The 22,500-nt window shown below is 44.1% G+C and overlaps 1 protein-coding gene across 3 annotated transcripts in view; it reads left to right on the top strand.

The window, feature by feature from the left end:
* The window catches only part of LOC144531887 (atlastin-2), a 22,072-nt gene extending 363 nt beyond the window's left edge, over window positions 1–21,709 (top strand). Inside the window, exons 1-14 of one of the 3 annotated variants that reach the window (XM_078272262.1) lie at window positions 755–958; window positions 5,180–5,463; window positions 9,232–9,363; window positions 10,239–10,343; window positions 11,094–11,144; window positions 12,702–12,758; window positions 13,195–13,287; window positions 14,696–14,834; window positions 15,202–15,329; window positions 15,858–15,914; window positions 17,513–17,584; window positions 17,816–18,247; window positions 18,483–18,497; window positions 19,309–21,709. In XM_078272262.1, the coding sequence (XP_078128388.1) occupies window positions 853–958; window positions 5,180–5,463; window positions 9,232–9,363; window positions 10,239–10,343; window positions 11,094–11,144; window positions 12,702–12,758; window positions 13,195–13,287; window positions 14,696–14,834; window positions 15,202–15,329; window positions 15,858–15,914; window positions 17,513–17,584; window positions 17,816–18,247; window positions 18,483–18,497; window positions 19,309–19,419 (1,782 nt within the window). In that variant the 5' untranslated portion in view covers window positions 755–852 and the 3' untranslated portion in view covers window positions 19,420–21,709. Of the gene's footprint in view, window positions 1–754; window positions 959–5,179; window positions 5,464–9,231; window positions 9,364–10,238; window positions 10,344–11,093; window positions 11,145–12,701; window positions 12,759–13,194; window positions 13,288–14,695; window positions 14,835–15,201; window positions 15,330–15,857; window positions 15,915–17,512; window positions 17,585–17,815; window positions 18,248–18,482; window positions 18,498–19,308 lie in introns of those variants that run through there. The other 2 variants (XM_078272278.1, XM_078272271.1) reach the window with 2 other exon arrangements.
* The last annotated feature ends 791 nt before the right edge of the window (window positions 21,710–22,500 follow it).

Below are 22,500 nucleotides of genomic sequence, written 5' to 3'. Positions count from 1 at the left end.
AACCGACAGCGGCTAAACGTTAACCCCCCGGTGTGCTCGGTGTGTTGAAATGGAGCAGCTAGTGTCGTCACCTTCAGCCGACTGTGTGTTTGTTGTTAGCGGACTAGCTAACGGAGCTGCTAGCTTCTTCGAGCTAATTCGTCATTGTTCCGTTGGTTCTAACGGCTGATAAACGGCAGTTTGCGTTAGTAAGCTAACGGCAACGGTAGTCATGGGTGGACCGAGTTTTAGTGTTTTTTCATATATTTTTTTAATGTATTTTCTACAAAATCGGTTCCTTTTCGAGTTTATACATGTAAATACACACACTTCATGTAAAAGTATACAGTTAAATCTCCCTTTATTGCATTTTTATCAGCGGTGGAAGACGTATCGGATCCTTTACTGCAGTAGAAGTACTATGTGTATGTAGTGGAGTAAAAAGTGTAAAGCACAACACTGGTTTACAAAAAGCTATTTTGCTATATATGTTATAGGAAAGAGAGGCTCTACGGTTAGATTTGAGTTAAACTTTCTATTTGAGTGAAAACAATGGGATTATGTTTGTGTTGAGTTTTGTGTTGAGTTTATCAGCTTATTGGACTGACAGTCTCCGAGGTCACTGCTTAAGGCTACATCTACATTGGGCTACGTTTGGGTTTTTAGAGCAAAAAGTGATCTCGGTGCACCGAGTGTTTCTATCTCCAGTAGAAGAACTAATCTCTGTTTAAACTAACACGCCCAAACCTCATATCTCATCATTCAGGTGTACTGGACATAAACAGGAGGCAGCGTGGAGACTCTGCCCACTGCTGGTTGTTGACATGGTAACGTTAGTAGCTTTAAGTCTCAGAGAATGAGACGTCGTGACCGATGAGACCCAATCAGGAGGAGAAACGTTGGCGTCGGTGTCACCAAAGGTCTCCGTTTGGAGCCGTTGAGACTGCAACACAACCCCGCAGATTACCAACCAAAACGGGTCAGAAGTGTTTCCTAATGTCTCCGGTTTACGGGCTTGGAAACGCCAGAGCAGGGGGAATGAGCGGGGGGGGAAACGCCAGAGCAGGGGGAATGAGAGGGGGGGGAAACGCCAGAGCAGGGGGGATGAGAGGGGGGGGGGAACGCCAGAGCAGGGGGAATGAGAGGGGGGAACACCAGAGCAGGGGGAATGAGAGGGGGGAAACGCCAGAGCAGGGGGGAATGAGAGGGGGGAAACGCCAGAGCAGGGGGAATGAGGGGGGAACGCCAGAGCAGGGGGAATGAGGGGGAAACGCCAGAGCAGGGGGAATGAGGGGGAAACGCCAGAGCAGGGGGAATGAGAGGGGGGGGGGAACGCCAGAGCAGGGGGGATGAGAGGGGGGGGAAACGCCAGAGCAGGGGGGATGAGAGGGGGGGGGAAACGCCAGAGCAGGGGGAATGAGAGGGGGAACCCAAATCTACCAGTTAAAGGCCGTGTTAGTAACTATTTCCAATATACGCATTTTTAAATGTATATTGTTTGAAATGGTCTTTACACCCAGACAGCAATAAACAACTTCTGGCCTCTGAAAAACAGGAACTAGTCACAACCTTTTAGTCTGGTTTAACCCGGGTTAGTGGAGTTTATGAATGGGTGAATAGTAAACGGGAGCTGCTCGGGTTGTTTCAGCTGCAGAAAGCTGCATCGACTTTGATGTTTTGGGGAGCGGCACACTGTGTGCCAAGACCAAAAGTGGGGCAAAAACTGAGCCACGTGTCATGTGACGTACAGAAATGCACTAGTGCAGTTTTCCTCTTACTCCAAAGTCACATTTTTTTGAAGTTTTGGCTCTCCAAACCTGCACAAATCTGCTGCAGGTTGAAGACTTGGCCCCCTACGTACTGATATACACTGATGCTTGTCGTTTTCCAGGGCCTGAAGTTAACAGACTCTTAACCAGCAACTTCTGTTTTTCTTCCATGGACGTCGGTGCCTTTACCGCAGCGGAAGAGCAGCCTTTACAACGTATGGTGTGTAGGTGGCTTTTTAGATGACTCGTGGTCCTTAATTGCTTCGAAGTTTTTAGTCCCAATCACACAACTTCTTTCCCAGACCCAACGGACACGACGGTCCGCTGGGTCTGTACTTCTGTTGTAAATCAGCCAATCACAAACCTCGCTGTTGTCGCAGACCTTCCACCCTCGTCTTGAAACTTTTAACTTTGAATCCTCATCTTTTTGTCGCTTGCTTGTTTTTCGCCGTCCTCTTCACCCCCAGCTAATGTCCCGCCACATTTTTGAGCTCAAATCCAAGGAAATGGCGTCAAAAACAACCTAATGAGTCACTTTTGTTTGGCAGTTGAGTTCAAATATCAACAATCTTTGTGCAGCATCGCTTACCTTCTATAGCTCACCTTTTAATGAACTAACGTGGGAAAAGTCACGGAGGCTACAGGAAACTGAAGATCTTTGAGTTGTGGACGGAACACGACATTTGAGGATGTCATCACGGGACTTTTTGGGGAAACACTGACCCAAATTTTAGAGACCAAACTACTCCTCCATTCATCCAGCCCACATTAATCAAATATGAAAATAATTGTTACTTGCAGCCGTACAGAGAAGTCGTTGTTGGTTTTTCGTTGAAGTATTTTTTCCCTGAGGCAGCTCATGTGTCTGCACAGAGAGAACATGAGGGACAGAAGGCATTTACTGGATCACTGGTCCTCTTCGAGCCTCTGAAATGAAAACCAGAACAGCGAGAGCGTTCGTTCTTCCTGCAGCAGAAAGCTGAAGCTTCAGTCTTCAGATGAGAGATTAAGGACCAAAAAGAGTGAACTACGTCTCCCTGAAACGTCCCGCCGGGCTGCACATCAGCGAGCGCTGCTGTAGAAGGAGAGCTGAAGGCTTCACAGGTTAAACTGGTTTGGGCTCGGTCTATTTACTGTAAACCTCCAACCTCCAGCCAGCTCTCCATCCCATAATAGCAAGCATCCTTCCTCGTGGCTGAGTTCCTGTGAAGCTGAACCCCGCTCGCTGTCTTTTCTGAACATCAGTTTATTGATCCCTGCGGGGAGGAAGAAGAAGGCTGCGTCCTCTCTGATGACTCTCTCAAAATGGGGATTTATTTTAAAAATGATGTAACAACAATGTGGAAAGTTCTGGCAGTTTTATTTGTATAATCCCATGATCAAACACTTCCATGCAGCAGCAATGTTTAGAAGACAACAGCCCGTCTCTTGTGACTGTCTTCAGGGTTTCTCATCACACGCTCCAGGCGTCAGTATATATGTTTCCTTCTGTCATGACGACTATCGGTATAAAACTGATGACCAGGGGTCATGTGAAGTCTTCATTTAATAGTCTTTATTTAATATTCTTTAAAGAAAAAGGCCCTTAAAGGTATTGTATTTCTCAGACAGAGTATTACATTGTTTACCAAAGGTCAAAGGAAGTTTGTCTTGGACATAACAACATAATCTGTTGCTTCACAACACAAACATGTCACAGAAAACACAGTCCAAAATCAACATAACACAAATATAAAGCTCAACGAAGCATCCTAGGACACGACTGTACAGACAACACGACCTCTAAAGTAGTAACTGTCAGGGTTTGTATGTTTTTGTTGAAAAAAACTGGAAAAGTTTTGGAATTAAAAAAATGCAAATCCCAGGCCTGGAAAGGTTTTGGGAACATTAAAAGACCCAGAAAGTGTTTGGAAAAGTCATGGAATTGTTTCTTTAACACAGCATAATAATACGTGATTAATAACTGTATTTCACGTCGTCCTAACCTCAGCGTTCTGTTCGGGGAGCGATATCACGACTCCCACTATGAACCACATACATCATTCATTTGATGGTTAAATTTAACACAGATTCATATTCTTATTGTATAACGTCGACTGACATTTTCAGGAATACACAGTCATGAAAAAGTATTGGTTAAAATGCGTCTGAACCCTGAACTGTAATAATGGATCAACGCTGCCTTTTTAACCCGTCGACCGTGCAACTTCTTTTGTGTTTGGAATAATTTTTTCTGGGTCAAAATATACCTTTTTTTTTTTTTTTTTTTTCCCCCAACGTTGCGGTTGTCTTTTTCGACACCCGTCGCTTTCCCCCAAAGTTTTTTATTATTTTTTTTTTTAATACGTTTTTTTGGTCCCTTCTTACCGATGTTTTTGTCACATTTTTCCTGCGTTTTTTTTTGTTTTCCCCACGTTTCTGAAGCTATTTCTGACATATTTGTTGTTATTAATAATAATATTATTGTTATTAATAATAATAATAATAATAATAATAATAATAATAATAATAATAGCAGCTATAATAAAAACTGAGTTTTTTTCTTTTTACTTGTGAAGAGTAACAGTTGCAGGGAACCATCCACGACACCTTTTTTGGTAGAAAGAAACCCCCAATTTCCTGATCTATAAAACGTTTTGAAGACAACACGACCTCTTAAGTAGTAACTGTAATAAAGTGCTGGCGTATTTCTTGCACTTTTGCTCTGTGCTAAGCTTGACTACTGGGGAGCTCAGCAGCTTGACGGACGTTGGAATAAACAATAACGGTTAGTCTGTTTTTACATCTCGGAACACGGACTCTTCTCCCTGATGGCAGAAGTTCATATTTCAGGAAGGAGGGGGAGTTGAGAGTCCGCAGTGAATCTTTCTAACGGCTTGCTGTGTGTGTGTGTGTGGATTGGCGGGGGTATTTCGCCGACAGTAATGTTTTAGCGTTATAAGTAAGCAGCACACTTGAACAGCCGGACCCAGGGTGATTTTACAGCTCACAGCAACTTAATACGATCTAGTGTCAGCAAAATGCCTTTTGATTGAGTTTCCTCTTAGCGAAATGGAGTGACTTTTAAGATGGACCTTTACGGTTAAGGGTAAACACGGAAGAGCCAGCATTATCGCAGTGTTTCAACCTTTTTTTTTCTTTCCCCGCAGCCTTTTAGTTTTATTGACAGTTGCCCGATCACAAAACTCCTCAACGCTGCCCAAACTCCTCCATATGCTCCACACCCCAAGTTTGTTGGGTACCCAGGAAACGAAGTGTGAAGTAGATTGGATCAACGGTTCATGAGATATTTCAAAGAGACAGACTCGCGCACAGACAGACTCACAGACACACAGATGCACACATACAGAGGGTTCCTGATTTATAGATGGATGATATTCTTTGTGATGTTTCATTGTGAGTCAAACTTTAAACTGGACTCTCTCTCTCAGGCGGCGACCGGTTTAACTCCACATCCCCGATGAGGTGCGAGGTGGAGGACGACGAGCTGCTGGAAGAAGAAGAAGAGGAAGTGGCGATGGTGGCGCGGCCGGTGCAGATCGTGTCGGCGGATGAGGAGGAGCACTCGTTCTCGCTGCAGGAGGCAGCGCTGGAGCAGCTGCTGCTGCAGGACGCCGTGCAGGACCTCCACGTGGTCGTCGTCTCCGTGGCCGGAGCTTTCCGCAAGGGCAAGTCCTTCCTGCTGGACTTCATGCTGCGCTACATGCACAAACAGGTAGGCCGACATCACGCCAAAACATGTCTCCGCTGAGGCTGGACTGCCGTCTGAAGTCATTTATACATACAACATTTTGAGTCATTTTGTTTATAAACAGGTAATCTTGTGTGATGTCAGCTTGTTAAATATGAATGTTCTAGTTTCTTCTCTCCTCTGGGACAGGACACTGAAGATCTTTGAGTTGTGAACAAAACAAGACATTAGAGGACGTTCTTAGACTTTTTGGGAAACACTGAGCCAGACGCACAGACAAACTGAATATCTTCTAGTTTCTTCTCTCCTCTGGGACAGGAAACTGAATATCTTTGAGTTGTGGACAAAACAAGACATTTGAGGATGTTATCTTGGGCTTTTTGGGGAAACTGATCCACATTTTTCACAATTTTTTGACACTTAAGAGTATTTTCACTTTGTTTTCTCCAAAAAAATGATTTCAAACCAAGTGTAAATAAGTGATTTATGAATGAGGGGTGGGGTGGGGGGGGGGGGGAATAACAAGCGTTGGCTTCATCCAGAAAATAATCACAGATGAATCAACATATGAAATGGTGGTTAGTTGATCAGGTTCAGTAAGGGTTTCTCCACCGTCCCCTTCTTTATTCATTCTAGTCTAAAGTCTCTTAAGCCGACACTCACACAGACAGTCGTTGGTGGCTGTAACGGTTCCTCCAGTCCCTACCGACTGAACTCATTAACACGACTGCACTGTAAGGCTGCCTTCAGACTGCAGGCAAAAGGGGCCCAAATCTGAATTTCTTTTATTTTTTGGGGGGTGGGGTCAAGTGACCAGGTCAGACTTCTTCAGAAGTAGTGTGAACACTCAAATCAGATTTAGACCACCTCCATACGTGGGGTTGGGCATCGTTTGGAATTGAACGATTCTGATTCCGGTTCTTTTAGATTCCGGATCTCATTGATTCCGGATCTTTGGGGGTGGAGTTGAAACAGGTCACGTGCTTATTTCACAAATAAGTGGAACGTTTTATTTTGATTCAATGGTGGGTTGCAGTTTTACCGAACTTTTTCAACGGAAAATAAAGCCAGACTAGAGCGCTGCTTACTGAGCTCCGTGGCTGCAACACAACCAGCGCCTGGTCGCTACGGAAACCAAAACTTGCGCATATTAAATTTGGAACCTACGATCAGATTTGAAACCAAATCTTCCAAACGATTCCAATAAAGAAACGATTCCACTGGAATCGTAATTCCTGAAACCATTCCAAGTAGGAATCTGTTCTCGATGCCCGACCCTGTCCGTATGTGGGGTGTTTGTTTTTTTGTTTTTTTTTAATGCGGTGTGTGAGTGTGAACAACCAAGGTGGATTTGATGTGACGGTTACATCAATCTACGTCGACATTTGTCACAATTATGCGGCAGGAGTTTGCCCTAGACAGACGGTAAAATTAATATCCAATTGCTCTCGCTCTCTTTCTTTCTCTCTTCCCCCCCCTCCTCAGCACCTGCTCATTAATGTTATGGCTGCCATTAAACACGCTTTTCGAAATAAAAGCCAAAATGCTGACTTCCTCCATGACCTCCCTGACTTTAGTTCAGCAGCGTGCTGCGTCTGATGTCATTGGTATTGGTCTTTTAACGCATGCGGGTCAGTTCAAAACCGCAAACGGTTCACACTGGAATCTGATATAGGCCACATTTTAAAAGGTCGTGTGAACAGACAGACAAAGATCAGATCTGAGCAAATAATCAGAATCAAGCATTAAGACTTGCGGGAGGGAGGACACAATCCTCCAGTTCAGCTAAAGCTAAGCCACCAGAAGCTTGTTTCAACATGCATGATGGGAGGGTTTTAAAAAATATGAACCGGTTCTTCTACAGTTGAGCATGAAAGGTTATCGTTGACGTAAATAGTTCTAGCTGACCTTGACTAAAGATGTTCCACTCACACGATGTAATCAACAGATCTGTAAAAGCTGAGTTGCGCCACAAAGAATCATGCACACACACACACACACACACACTTTTTAAATCTTGTGTTTACCAGAGAAGTCATTCAGCGTGAAACGTTTCACATGACATCAAACTATGAATGATCAGTAACAGGACATGTGTTAACTGGACAAATTTATTTTATAATCTTCCATGCTCACAAAATCATGTAGTTTAAGGTGACTCACATTTCATACATCCTTTCATTGAGACTCTTGTGTCTGAGAAACCCATTTTCCTGTCAGCTGTTGTTGTTGATTTCAGTTTGAACTGCTGACCGGGTTCAGAGTAAACAGAGGGTTATGTGCTGATCTGTGACTCGACCTTTGGCCGTGTTAATCTACGGTAAGCACTGAGGAACATTCGGGGGGGGGGGGGTTTCGCCGTGATGTAAAAAGGATTTAAGGCCGTCACAAAGCCGTCTCTGTGCCTCTGGGCCTCTGCGCAGCTCACCGCTGCTCATTCCACACATGAAAGGCCATCTGACCCACACAGGTCAGGACATGCCCGGGCTGCATTATTACACCCCTCCTGCACAGGTCTGGAGAAAAGAGTGCAGACTCTTCCCGCCATTATAGGGTTTATAGGTGCGGCTCCTAAGCCGAATGACTGACTGTAACTAAAAGACAGATATGGTAATGACATCCAAAATGATGTGAAAAAGAGACGCAACACGACTTCAAAGAGACAGAATCTCACAAAGAGACACCGATGTTTTGGGAAATGGCTTTTCTTTTTATTTAAAACCTTAATGTTCTGGAGGTGTGTGTGTTGCATTTATAATCGAGGCTGGATGATGATGTTTACTGTAAGAATATAAACGTACATTATCAGTGTTTCCATACATTGGTTCTGCTTGGGGCGACACGCCCAGGTAGATAAAATCCAAGTTACATGTTTTGCCCAATCAACTGTCCTTTTATACATACAGACCAGCGGCTTCCAGCCCGCCTCTTCGCGCCCCCCCCCTTTGAAATCGCACGAGTCTGTGACACAACGTCAACCTTTCCTCTCGGGCTCGGAGGCTAACGTTACTAGTAGCAAAGATACTCCGCTAGTAGCATGCTTCTTGTACTTTTGTGGGAAAAGCTGAAGACATACATGTTATATTCGGTCTGTTAACGTGGGCGAGTGTGGACCTTTTTTCACAGTAGACATTTTGACTTGTCATAGTAGGAAAAGCCCAGCTGAAACTGATAACATTAACGATGGCTCAGTTCCATCAAGTGTCCCAGTAAGCTATTTCAGTGAGTCAGCATGAACAATACCAGGACACAGACCAGTGTCGAAACACGTTAAAGCTGTGGTAAGCACTTTATTTTTGGTGTCTTTGGGCAACCTTTCAGCATATAGTATCTCACGTGTGCAGAGAGAAAACGAGAGGGGGGGAGAGAGAGAGAGGGGGGGAGAGAGATGAAGAGAGGGTGAGAGAGATCCTATTTGCTGTTCTGCACTTGCAGACCAAGTGGGGAGAGCTGCAGAAAGAGGTCTCACTCTACTTCAAATGTGTTTGTCTTTCTACCCACTGCAGCTTTACTGTGACTCCTATCTTTAAAGAGCAAACATTACATTAATAGAAATTCCTTTTGAGTCGGCAAGCAGTCTTAGTTCATCAATGTAAGACTTGAATCCCCCGCCTCTGCTCCAACCACAGCCTCCTTTTTCACACACACACATTGATCCATTACATGAAGTAAACTCTTCCCACATGCCGTTTTTAAAGTCTGCGTGTTGAAGCTGGAGTCTGTAATGTAACCGTTAAGAGTGTAACAGGATCCGCGTGACGCCGTCTCCTCCCTTCTCTGGTCTCTGTGCAGTCGGGTTCGTGGGTCGGCGGCAACGACGAGCCCCTGACGGGCTTCAGCTGGCGAGGCGGCTGCGAGAGGGAGACCACGGGCATTCTGGCCTGGAGCGAGGTGTTCGTGGTGGAGAAACCAGACGGCTGCAAGGTCAGTTCACAGTCCGACGCCCAGCCGGCATCTTCTCGCCGCTTTGAAGGGTAACTTTTTTGTCCTCAACCTGGACCCTTTTCTCCCAAGCATTGGTGTCCGAGTGACTAATTGGACTACTGTGGACAACAATCTTTGAAACTGATCCAGCATTGAGTGAGAACAGTGTAACGGGAAGCTGTGAACCAAAAAGCAATGTAACCCTACAGGACTAATGTTCAGCAGCAGTTAGAGTCACTAAAAGTTCTGTTGTTGCTGCTGACAGACTCAGATTATTATTCTAAGTGTCTGACAACATTATGGGATGGACAGAGATAGACCTTTTCCCTAAGAGTAAGATCCTTTTAGTTTAACATGAAACAGCCCCGAAATCACCATCACCAAACTACACCAGACTCCATGTAAATAATCAGGACTTTTAGCGTGTATAGAGCCAGCATATCTCCACCAGACTCCATGTAAATAATCAGGACTTTTAGCGTGTATAGAGCCAGCATATCTCCACATGTAAATGGGTGAATTAAGGGTTTATTTCAACCAAACCAGAGTGGTGATTGTTGGAACAGTGGAAAGATGAACCAAGACGGCTTTTGGTAGTTTTATTTAGTTTCTGTCCACTTTGAATGAAGTGTGTTTTACGATGATAAAAGTCCTGATTATTTAACTTCCCATTATTGTTACATTGCAGCTTGTTTTGCTGCTTTATACTGAACCGATTACGTTTGTTGTTCCCATCTGTCACTTGGACACAAACGAGGGAATAGTGTCCAGGCAAAAAAATTAAGTTACCCTTTAAATCCTCCTCTTAGTTTACGCTGACGGTAATCCGACTAACTCCACCAGATGATCCCATTGTAATGAGTGTGTTGTTGCAGGTTGCAGTTCTACTGATGGACACACAGGGTGCGTTTGACAGCCAGTCGACCATCAAAGACTGTGCCACGCTGTTCGCCCTGAGCACCATGACCAGCTCCGTCCAGGTCAGCTGTTCTTCATCGCTGCAAAGCTGCTGCTATGCTACGCCCTTCTGCTCGCTCTCGCTCTCTGTCTGTCTCTCTGTGTCTGTGTCTCTGTCTGCCTGTCTCTCTCTGTCTCTGTAGCCGATACTACGCTGGGTTTCCACAGGCGGAGCGATTCAATGCATTCCCTGTGACAACAGCGGTATGAATGAATTTTACTGACTGCGGTGAAAGCGCCCGGATGTTCCGCGCTCTCCGAAAGTTGACTCTGAGTCAGCCAATGAGGGAGCAGACTCGCGAAAGTGCCTCCAATGTATTCTGCCGTGTATACACACAAGCTGTACTTTAAATTACGAGCAAATTAAAAGATCGTGATGACAGGGATGCTAACAGCTAGCTTAGCAGAGGGTTACCTGGTGAGTTTTTATATACATTTGTTTCAGTAGTAGTAACATTAGCTGGTTGCTAGCGATGCATAACAATATTTGAACTAAACACAACTTTCTAAGCGGCAAAGTGTGACTGGAGTAGAAAACGTACCAAATAGTTTGTGGTTGGCCAGAAACGTCTCGACACCAACCACTCATTGTCTGCAAAACGTGAACACCGTCGGCGTCATGTCGGCATCCTCTGCTCGTCACAGATACAGCGTGACAAGTTGCAGTTGAGAAAAGCTGCGCTGCGGAAACCCAGCTTCAGACGAGACGCTTCAGGGTCCGAGTCCTGCGGGGTTTGGGGAGTAAAGTAATTAAAGGTCTCTGTGTGTTTCAGGTGTACAACCTCTCCCAAAATGTCCAGGAAGACGACCTGCAGCATCTCCAGGTCAGTATCGGTATCTGCCTGCACACGCTTTTACAAACGCGTTACAAAAAACAGGTAAACTCTGTGTGATGTCAGCTTCTTAAATATGAATATGTTCTAGTGTCTTCTCTCCTCTGGGACAGGAAACTGAATATCTTTGACGTCATCTTGGGCTTTTTGGGAAACACTGATCCACGTTTTAGAGACCAAACAACTCATCAGGACATAATCAACACATTAGTTTTTTCAGAGCCCTAATTGACAGGTAATTATAGATTATGACGGACTTTTTAGACACTGTTGGACAACGAGAGTCTAACTCTGGACGTCTGGTCCAACCCTAAAACGGGTGTCCAGTTATGGGTCAGTTTCTCGTGTTGATCAGCAGATCAACTTGTTTTTGTGTCTTTCTTTTAACAAGGCCTCCTTCACTGTCCGACTGACAGAGCGGCAGCATTTCTGTTAAAGTTCACCAGGTCAGGTCAGGTGATCTGTGATGAGTTCAGGACTAAAGCCAGCCGGCTTCCTTATGAGGCAGCAAGCAGCTCAGACTCAAATCTCTCCCAGTGGAAAGTTCTCTTCCATCTTTGGTCCCGGCTGCTCATCGCTGATCAACCGTCAAACGGCAGACACTGAAGAGGGAGAGAAAATAATAAAAAATAAAATAGAAAGGGGTTAACCTGGGTTATCTGTCTGTTAACAGTTATTGATAAATGTTTCAAGTCAAAAATACATCATTCATTTCATATTATTGCAGTTTAAGTTGCAGTTTTTTCCTCCAAAGAGTTAAATGATTCCCACGTGGTTCTGCACATGTTGGATCCTTTTAAATTGGATTTCTCATCAGGGCTGCAACTATTGGTTATCTTCATTGTTTAATAATGATGGTTGGTCTCTAAAATATGGATCAGTGTTTCCCAAAGTCCAAGATAACATCCTCGGTCTTGTTTTGTCCACAACTCAAAGATCTTCAGTTTCCTGTCCCAGAGGAGAGAAGAAACTAGAACAATATTCATATTTAACACGCTGACATCACATAAGTTTACCTGTTTATCATAAATAAAATGACTCCAACTGATAAATGGATTATCAGAATAGTTGGAGATTAATGTAATAGTTGACATTTAATGAATGTTTGAAGCTGTAGACTTTAAGCTGTAAAGTAAGGAAAGAAGGAAGCATGTAGGGGAGGAAAGAAGGATGAAAAATATGGCAAGATGTAAAAGGGAAGACGGTAAAGGAAGGAAAGATGATGGAAGAAAGTAAATGCATAGGGAAGGTAGGTAAAGACAGAAGGAAGGATGAGTCGGTTTACTGTCCCAGAGGAGAGAAGAAACTAGAAAATAATCACATTTAAGAGGCTGGCGGAAGTTTTACTGATGAATCGATCATCAGAATAGTTGCAGCTTATGTTTTAATTCCAAACATGAATGAATGTTGTCTGCTGTCGCGCTGCAGATGAGATTGATTTGGACGGCGAGTGTTTAGAGCAGCAAAATGGAAAAGCTTTCAGGCACCGGATGAGGCCGAGTCAGACACGTGTTCCCCCACTAAGTGATCTATGTTTCCTCTCCGCAGCTCTTCACAGAGTACGGACGGCTGGCCATGGAGGAAGTCTATGAGAAACCATTTCAGGTGAAAAATGTTTACCGTCCTCATATGCTCTCTCTCTGGCGCTCTCTCTCGCTGTCTCGCTCGCTGTCTCTCTCGCTGTCGCGCTCGCTGTCTCTCTCGCTGTCTCTCTCGCTCGTCTCTCTCTTGCTCGCTCTCTCTCTCTGTCTGTCTCTCTCTGTGTGTGTGTGACAACTCAACAGATCACACTTTCAGAATACTAATCCTATGTATGTCCTACTTTATTTAGATATTAAGATAAGGAAGAACCAACGAGCATCAGTAAAGAACCTCTTGAGCTGTTTATTAGACGCTACATCTGAACGTTTGTGCAGTTATAATTTCAGATTTCAAACCACTCTGAAGCTGGAAACTGTAATACATGTTTAGTTAATGTTGTTCCTAAATGACTTGGGTTTAACTCTGGATCAGTGCGCTGACTGTTTGTCTCTGTGTTCAGTCTCTGATGTTCCTGATCAGAGACTGGAGCTACCCCTACGAACATCCGTACGGTCTGACGGGAGGACAGAGCTTCCTGGAGAAGAGACTGCAGGTTAGTTTCACCAGTCTGGGTTTACGAAAGATTAACTCTTATACTATCAATCAACCAGCTAAACTATACTAGTAAAACATGCATGATAAAATAAAAAACCGGCTTTACAATCAGTGTCTTCTAGTTAACTTGTTGGTGTTTACTTAACCCTTGTTGTCTTCGGGTCAAATTTGACCTTTTTTTTTTTTTTCCTAAATTTCTATTTCAGAAATATGGATTTCTTTATAACCTAATTTTATTTACCCAAAAAAAACAAGTACGAGGGATTGGATATCTACTTTCATTGAATTTGGGGTGTTTTTGTTCAAACTTGTAGCATTTGAAAAATTCAGTTTTATTTATAGTGACTAATAATAAGACTTTCAAACGAGCTTTATAATTAGGTTTAGGATTAATTAACAGGCTTGAGTCAAATATGGCTGCAGCTCCTCGGCCTGAGCCTCGAGGAATATGAGTAGTATGACTGGGAGGAGTGGCTTCATTTAGACTGATCGATTCATGAAGAATATGTTAATGTGATTATGATATCAAATCGTTTACCGATATTGCTTTAGAAGACAGATCTAATATTTAATAGTCCACATTTGATTCTCTTCTGTTCTATCGTTGCAGTGGTTGTTTTAATTCCAATTAGGTTGTTGAGTATAGCACCTCGTTGGTTTACGTTAGATTTAATCGGTCTCAGTCGGGGGACAGACACCGTGGTTATGGGACTATGAATGGGTGGCTGCTCCAACGGAAGCACAGAGGAGCGTGTAGCTCTGATTACTGATATTACTGATTCTTACTGGAATGATATAGCTGGTCTGTGGGTTAGCGGGGTTATTTGTAAAGGAGTGGGAGCTTATGGGAGAGTGAGACTGGGACGTGCGCTTGTTATAAATGGTAGTCTAGTGGAAAGAAGCGTTCAACGGCAAAAAAGCACCAAAAACATTGGGGGGGGAAAAGTGCCTAGTTTTCCTCGGGTCAAATTTGAGTGTGTTGTGTGTGTGTGTGTATATATTAATGGTTTCAAAAACTAAACTTAAGCCCATCTGTGATTCACTCAACATGCTCTGATCTTAACTTAGTCCAAATACTTCCATATTTTTTATTTTCTTTAACTCAAAAATGGTGTTTAATGTCACATAAATAAGGTTTATTGATCATGAAGGAAAAAAGCGCTGTGAAAATGTGACAAATGTCTTTAAAAAGAGTCAAAAGCATAGAAAAAAACCTCGGCAAAAAAGAATGTTGACCCAGAGGGACAAGTTCACGGTGGACAGGAAGACAACACGAGGGGTAACACTAAAAAGATGCATTTGTAAACTCCTTTTTTTTTTTTTTTTCCTCTGCCCGTGGCTCTCTGCTGGCCGCCGCTCACAGCGTCAGTGTTTCCGTCTCTGATTCTGTGTGTGTGTGTTTTTAGGTGAAGCAGAACCAACACGAGGAGCTGCAGAACGTCAGGAAACACATCCACTCCTGCTTCTCCAACATCGGCTGCTTCCTCCTGCCTCACCCGGGCCTCAAGGTGGCCACCAACCCGCACTTCGATGGACGCCTCAGCGGTAAAATAATGAGCTCCCCCCCCCCCCTCACAATGTGTGTGATTGTATTTCTTGACACTCTTCTGTATCTTTGTGGTTGTTTAGCGTTGTGTAACTGTCATTCAACAGACGGAAATCCGTACTTTTTTATCTTGAATTCCTGACCAAAGCATGCTAAATAATATACTTTACCGTGGACACAACCCAAAATGTGACTAATATCATTAAACAAACATTGACTTGAATGGCGGTGACACCTCGTGTAACGCGGCGCAGACGTTTCCGTTGGGAAATGGGTATAAAACGGACACGACAAGGACTCGACAGGCACAGTAGCGAGTCCACCACACGTTCTAAACGCGACTTGTTTTTTTTTTACTCGTCTCAGATATCGACGAGGAGTTCAAGGCGGAGCTGGTGAACCTCGTCCCAACGCTGCTCGCTCCAGAGAACCTGGTGGAGAAAGAGATCGGAGGAGTGAAGATCACCTGCAGAGACCTGCTGCACTACTTCAAAGTCAGTTCTGTGTGCGTGTGCTCGGTTCACGGCCGGGAAGACTATGCCTTTTACCAAAGAACAGCAACATGGCGTTCATTTTCTGGATCATTTCTGAACTTGTGTTGTAGTTTCCTGTAGTTTTAAATATCCTGAACAGATCAAACTATATTTTCTCCTAATTAAAATCCGTAGATGAAAAACACATCTTTACAGACGCCTGAAAGTGTTCGTCCAGATCGACTGAACGAGAGAAGGTTGCTGATTATTATGGGAAAGAATCATCTTCTTTTTCAGTGATTAGTTGATGTAATTTCAGTAAATATGATTTTATTTTCTTTTTTAAATCCTGGTTAAAAGCTCTCGACTGTTTAGTAAATGTTCCTTGAGTAATACTTTTACAACTTTACTGAGTTCTGAGGGTTTTTGGTGATCTCTCAGGTAACATTAATGTTACATTTTTAAAGTTTTTGTTTTGCAAATCCTGGTCTGTCTTTCAGATGTAATCTGTGTTCATTTAGACTCGTGATTTATGTTTGTTGTTTTCAGGCTTACATGAAGATCTACCAGGGAGAGGAGCTTCCTCACCCCAAGTCCATGCTGCAGGTCACACACACACACACACACACACACACAAATCTTTTCATGTCTCTGTTTCGTCTCCTCCGGTCCGTGACCCGCGACTCGTTCTCAGCGGTGCTCCATCTTAAAGGATGTCTCAAATCATAAGTTATATCTCGAGGAGGCACGAAACGAGGAGACACAGGTGTATCATTAGTGGAAGTCTTTCTGGCTCCGTGATGTATAAAAGAGCCCTGACACGTATGCAAATCATGACGCTGAAGCTGAGTCATGATGTGTCGTATTTGATTGATTTCGCTTTGAAGGAACTGTTTTAAAAAAAAAAGACATCTCATTTTGTTGAAGGCCAATGTTTTTATGATAAGCTGGTCCCCATTTCCTCATGTTTTTGTGTCTGATGGGAACAACAATCTCTGAAACCGGTCCAGTATTAAACAAGAACCAAGCTGTAATGTTACCCTACAGGACTAATGTTCAGCGTCAATTTCTGTCCACTAAAGTTCTGTTTTTGCCGCTGACAGACTCAGATTATTATTCTGATATAATATACCAGACTCCATGTAAATAATCAGTAATTTTCATCATCGTAAAACACACTTCATTCAGAGTTGACAAACTAAATCAAACTATCAAAAGCCGTCTTGGTTCATCTTTCCACTGTTCCAACAATCACCACTCTGGTTTGGTTGAAATAAACCCTTAATTCACCCATTTACATGTGGAGATATGCTGGCTCTATACACGCTAAAAGTCCTGATTATTCACATGGAGTCTGGTGGAGATATGCTGGCTCTATACACGCTAAAAGTCCTGATTATTTACATGGAGTCTGGTGGAGATATGCTGGCTCTATACACGCTAAAAGTCCTGATTATTTACATGGAGTCTGGTGGAGATATGCTGGCTCTATACACGCTAAAAGTCCTGATTATTCACATGGAGTCTGGTGTAGTTTGGTGATGGTGATTTCATGTTAAACTAAAAGGATCTTACTCTTTAACTAAAAGGTCTATCTCTGTAGGGATCCTTTCATAATGTTGTCAGACACTTAGAATAATAATCTGAGTCTGTCAGCAGCAACAACAGAACTTTTAGTGACTCTAACTGCTGCTGAACATTAGTCCTGTAGGGTAACATTACAGCTTGGTTCATGGCGGCCAGTTACAGTGTTCATCGCTCAATACTGGACCAGTTTCAAAGATTCTTGTTTGCAAAATAAGGTCCCGGTTGAAAAATAACCAACTATATGGTACCCTTTTAAAATGGGTAAGGAAAGGAATTGAAGATGTACAAACTGATAAATGAAGAAGATGGGAGAGTGTACTTTAGATGTTCTCACTGATCAACAGCTCTGCCTGCTGGACACTTTACGTCATCATATTAAAAGCAAAAAAACAGATTGTGTACATCCTTTCAACCGAGCTTTTTTAAAGGCTTCAAATCTTAAACCTGTTGCTTTCTCTGACTGTTATAAGGTATAAAAAGATATGGTTTCAGATGTTTAAGTATGAAGATAATTTATCGTAACCCTGAGATCAGACCGTAAAAGGACTCTGTTGATCTGTAACGTGTTGACTCCACTCGTCCTGTGTTTAAGGCGTGTTTTGTCATCTGCTACCTAGGCAACAGCTGAAGCTAATAACCTTGCCGCTGTAGCGGGAGCCAAAGACTTGTACAACAAGAGCATGGAGCAGGTAATGTGTGTGTGTGTGTGTGTTCATTTCCATGTGTTGCAGCTCTGTATTAATAGACTCACGTGTGGCTTTGACTTACAATTAAACATTTAGCCTACTTTGTAAAAAAAAGTCAAAAGTAGTGAGATGTTTATCTCCATTCATCCAATCTCTGAGCCCTACAGACGTCCAGGATGCCGTTGTTTTTTTTAAATGTTAAGCTGTTGCTGTGTGAACCCGTCGTGTCCGCAGGTCTGCGGCGGAGACCAGCCCTACATTTCCCCGGCAGAGCTGGAGCGGCTCCACGCGGAGCAGCGGCAGGCCTCTGTGCGACTCTTCCGCTCTGTGAAGAAGATGGGCGGCGAGGACTTCTGCCGGCGCTACCAGGAGCAGCTGGAGGCGGAGCTGGACGAGGCCTACGCCAACTTCAGCAAGCACAACGACGGCAAGAACATCTTCTTCGCGGCGCGGACGCCGGCCACGCTGTTCGCCGTCATGTTCGCCATGTACGTGGTGTCGCTGGTCACGGGCTTCATGGGCATCAGCTCCGTGGCCACGCTGTGTAACCTGGTGATGGGCGCTGCGCTGACGGCGCTCTGCGTCTGGGCGTACGCCAAATACTCGGGCGAGTTCCGCGAGGTGGGAGCAGTCATCGACCAGGTGGCTGAAACCCTCTGGGAGCAGGTGAGAGGACGCCACACGCTCTGAACGAGTGGAAACACAGGAATGATTTATAGTAGTACGCGGGCTCTAAGTCTACGGCTGTCGGTGCTTTCCTTGAAAACTGAAACTTTCACTGGTAGTTGAGACTCTGTGCTGATGATTTATTTCTGTCATCCTTCACCCTCTCGCGCTCTCTCTGGCTCTCTCTCTCTCTGTGTCTCTCGCTCTGGCTCTCTTTTCTTCTTCTTGCTTCCAGAGGACTCCACGAAAGGTGAGTTCTAACTTCCTGTTTAGGTTCCTAAAGCCAGTTTTAAAATCCTAACTGATGTTAGAAATGGAACAGAAACGCACACAAATCTTCAGATATTATTCTTTTTAACCTAAAACATGCACACACACATACAGGCTATACAAGCTCATGTCATTACAATAATCAGACATTGTTTCTCGAGAGACGTTACTACGTCTGCTCTGGTCTTCCATAAACAAACCGCTCCAGAGTTGGCTTGAAAGCGTACCGAGACCACCTCTCCAAGCATGGCCCCGGTGCGCTTGTTTGGTCCTCTTTTGGTGCACATCAGAGTTTGATTACCGCGTTCTGACCTGCCCGAACGAACACTAGTTCGATTCAACCCGAACTAAACGAGGAAGGCGTGAAAGCGCTAGGGCTGCACGATATGAGGAAAATATGCGAGATCGTTGAATATCACGATAACAATATTACTTGAAGTGTACTCAGTTCTGCATTTCTGCTGCTTTCAGCATTCTTCTAAAATACAACAAATTGCTTGTTGACTTTGAAACGAACGAAAGAAAATAATTTCTAATCTTTTATTGAACAAATTGAACACTGAATTAAACATAAAAGGCAGAACTAAAGAACTAACATTTTAAAAGCTGTTCTTTCAACTAACACAAATCTCTGAGTGGCAAAACGGTATTATTGTGCAGCCCTAGAAAGCGCCCTTAGACACAGAAATATGGAAATATGGTCCAGTTCCCCTTAATCTCCAGACCCATCTTAGTATTTAGAGCCTTGCACTTACCGATCCTAACCTCTCCTCCTCCTCCTCTTCCTCCAGGTTTTCTCCAAGCTCTTCGAAGTGGCTCGGAGTCGAGTCCCGTTGGGAAGCCTGATCCCGGCGCCGCGGCCCCGGCTCGCCTCAAACAACAACGTCAAGAAGAAAGACTAGCAGCACGCCATCTTGTTTCCCGAGGCGTTTGATATTTCCTCTCCTTTCACTCTCTGCTCAGTTTTGAAAACATTTTTTTTAAGACTGTTTGAGACGTGTAAATGAGTTTTTGTTCTCTGACTGTAGACGAAGGTTGCTCGCCGTGCCGGCTGTAGACCCGGACAAAGCAGTGTGACGTATTTTAGTATTTGTCAGTGGGCGGGGCTTAGGTATTTATTGGTGGGAGGGGCCATTATTCTATCACCGAGCGTCGTCCCGGGTAAGTGTTTGCCCGTCGGACGACTCAACATTAATGATTCCTATTTATGTGAACGTATGAATGAAGAGCATGACCACGCACCCTCCTCACGGTCCCCCTCCTGTCCCAACGTCTCCGTCAGGTCGGTTTCTGTCGCTGGATGGCGTCATGACGAGGCGTCGCTACCAAAGTTTACAGCTTTACTCTTAGAGGCTCTCAGACTGGCGGGCTGACGCAACACATTCAGGCCGTCATCAACAAATCGGTTTCTGGGACATTTATTTATCTTTTATTTTTTTTACGGTTTTTCTTACTTACTCGGAATCACAAACTCATGGATGTTTCTACGTTTCTGTGCAGGCCAAACGACGGTTTCTACGGTTTAGCTTAAAGGGAGGGTTTGGGTTTTACTTACCGGTAGTCGGTGTCTTACTGGTCTCACGTTGCCACAGCGCTAGCGTTGGGAATTGTTTGGATTTTAATGATTATCGTTTCCAAAGAACATTCATTGCTTCTGGGAGAAAACGTACCGCTGGGTTGAGAATGACATGTGACTGTGTAGCGAGAGAGTGAGAGAGCGGACAGCGTTCAGACAGACTCGTGTTCTCGCAACTCTTATCCATCTTCCTCGTTCTGACTAGGGATGCACCAAATCCAGATTTTTGTTCGTCCGAATACAGAATCCTCGTCCCGTCCTCAGTCCATGAAACACAGTCAACACATTAATGAAGTAAACAGTGACTGTCCTTCCTTTGCCGTACCTGAAGTTGCTGCATTCTGGCTGCTGTCTGTAGATTCCTTCATGCTCAGCTCGTATTCTTCCAGATGTTTCAGACCAGATGTTGTAACAGCGGTGATGTTGTGTATTGTTTAGGGTCCTCGCCACCACCAGACTAATCAGCATTGCAGATTGAACATGTAGCTGGACTTGAATGGCCTTCTTTTGACTGAAAGTACTGCCAAACAACACTTTTTCTGCTCACCAGTTCCATTTCCACTTCCTCTCAGCCTGCTGCATTGAAGCTCCACCTACGTGAACACCTTCCTGTAATCAACGGCTCCGTCATCACGGCGACCAGCGTAGCGCGGAGTGACAGCGTAGGGTTCAGCAGAAACCCAACCCCGTCAAAAAGCCCAATATTCAGCCGGATCTGAATCCTGGATTCGGTGCCTCCCTGGTTCAAACTGTTCATTAGAGGAAGAACCGATTCAAGTCGTTCTCCACCACAGTTGTTGGTTTCTGGATCTTTCCACCGTCTCTCCACGTGACCTCGGTCCAGGTCTCGGGTCGAAAGCTCTGAGTAAATGTTAGCTTAGCATCACTCATTGTTCATCTGTGTCTTCTCCTCACACCACGCTGTTTTTAACTAGTTTGTGTACGCTGCTGTGTGAGCAGATAAATGTCTCAGATGTTCAGTACGTTTTAATGTTTTAAATACAGAAATGAAGCCGTAGTTACGAGAGTCCAACGGTGTTTCGTGCTCTTGTGTATTTGCTCAGAACGTTCTTAAGAGTTTTAAACCTACATCGTGTACGAACAATATTTTGTCCTTGCATCTTCACAAACGTTAAACTACGTGACGTTAGCAGTAAACTCGGCTCAACTCGACGTGATTAACGCTTTATTTAAATCTATTTTATTGATTCAGGGGAGGTTTACTGAGAGAGAGCCTCTTTTGCCCTGATCACATCACACACCCAGTACAACCGCAGACTGATCTGCCACTGCGCAGTCGGGGTTAAGGGACGAGCGCTGCTCTTTTCATTTTCCCTAACCTCTAGGCCACCACTGCCCCACTGAAATCTACTAATTTCAAATAAAATCTTCAGGATTCAGATGCTTTTCTGACTCTTTCTGCGTGGAGAAAACGCTCCCTGCAGACGGTTCCCCTCCCAGACGTCCATGAGTTTGTCCGACTCTGAAAGTAGAACTGTAAGTTAAAGAACAGCTGAGCCTCGACGTAGTCGGCTGAATGTCGTCTTGATTATTTTATCTTGATTGATGGATTTGTTTTTCAGATTATCAGTAATGACATGATCATGATTTTCAGTGTTTAACTGTTTTTGTGTGTTTCTAGTTACTTTAAAGGGTCAAAATTACTCCCGTTACGTTTTATTGTGACCGAACAGGAAGACGTTCACACGGATCTCATGTCTGAAGTCAGGAACTATTTCTTCAAGAACCGTTTATCCTCCTGGGAACTAAACGTACAAACACAAGATTAATCTCCAAGAAAGAAAGTAAAGACGATCTTTAAAAGACTTTAATGATCTCTGGATGATGATTTTAGGATCTCGGGCTTCTAGAAGTTGAACCTGATCCTCAGCCAGCGTTTCAGACAATAACGCTTTTTAAATCCGTTGCTCCCGTTCAGACCTCGTAGATATTTAATTCTCTTATTTTAAACCCGAGTGATATTCATCTCCTCTCCGTCATTCCTCCTGAAGGACTGAACCGCCTCGTGTTTGTTCTTAAAGAACCACAAACGCTAAAAACATTTCCTCACATAAAACACGAGCACTTTGATAAAATAATTTTCTGTTTTTAAAAGCCAAATCTGTGACTGGCGACTGAAACGTTAATTCCAAAGTAGGGATGCACCGAATCCAGATTTTTGGGGTTCTGCTGAGTCCTGAACCCCCTGGTTGAGGTTCTGCTGAGTCCTGAACCCCCTGGTTGAGGTTCTGCTGAGTCCTGAACCCCCTGGTTGAGGTTCTGCTGAGTCCTCGTCCCGTCCTCAGTCCATGAACACAGTCAACACATTAATGAAGTAAACAGTGACTGTCCTTCCTTTGCCGTACCTGAAGTTGCTGCATTCTGGCTGCTGTCTGTAGATTCCTTC

This window comes from Sander vitreus, chromosome 2, assembly GCF_031162955.1.
Source record: "Sander vitreus isolate 19-12246 chromosome 2, sanVit1, whole genome shotgun sequence".
Taxonomy (NCBI): domain Eukaryota; kingdom Metazoa; phylum Chordata; class Actinopteri; order Perciformes; family Percidae; genus Sander; species Sander vitreus.
The sequence above is the reverse complement of the archived record's forward strand: the minus strand, read 5'-3'. Positions and strand labels throughout refer to the sequence as shown.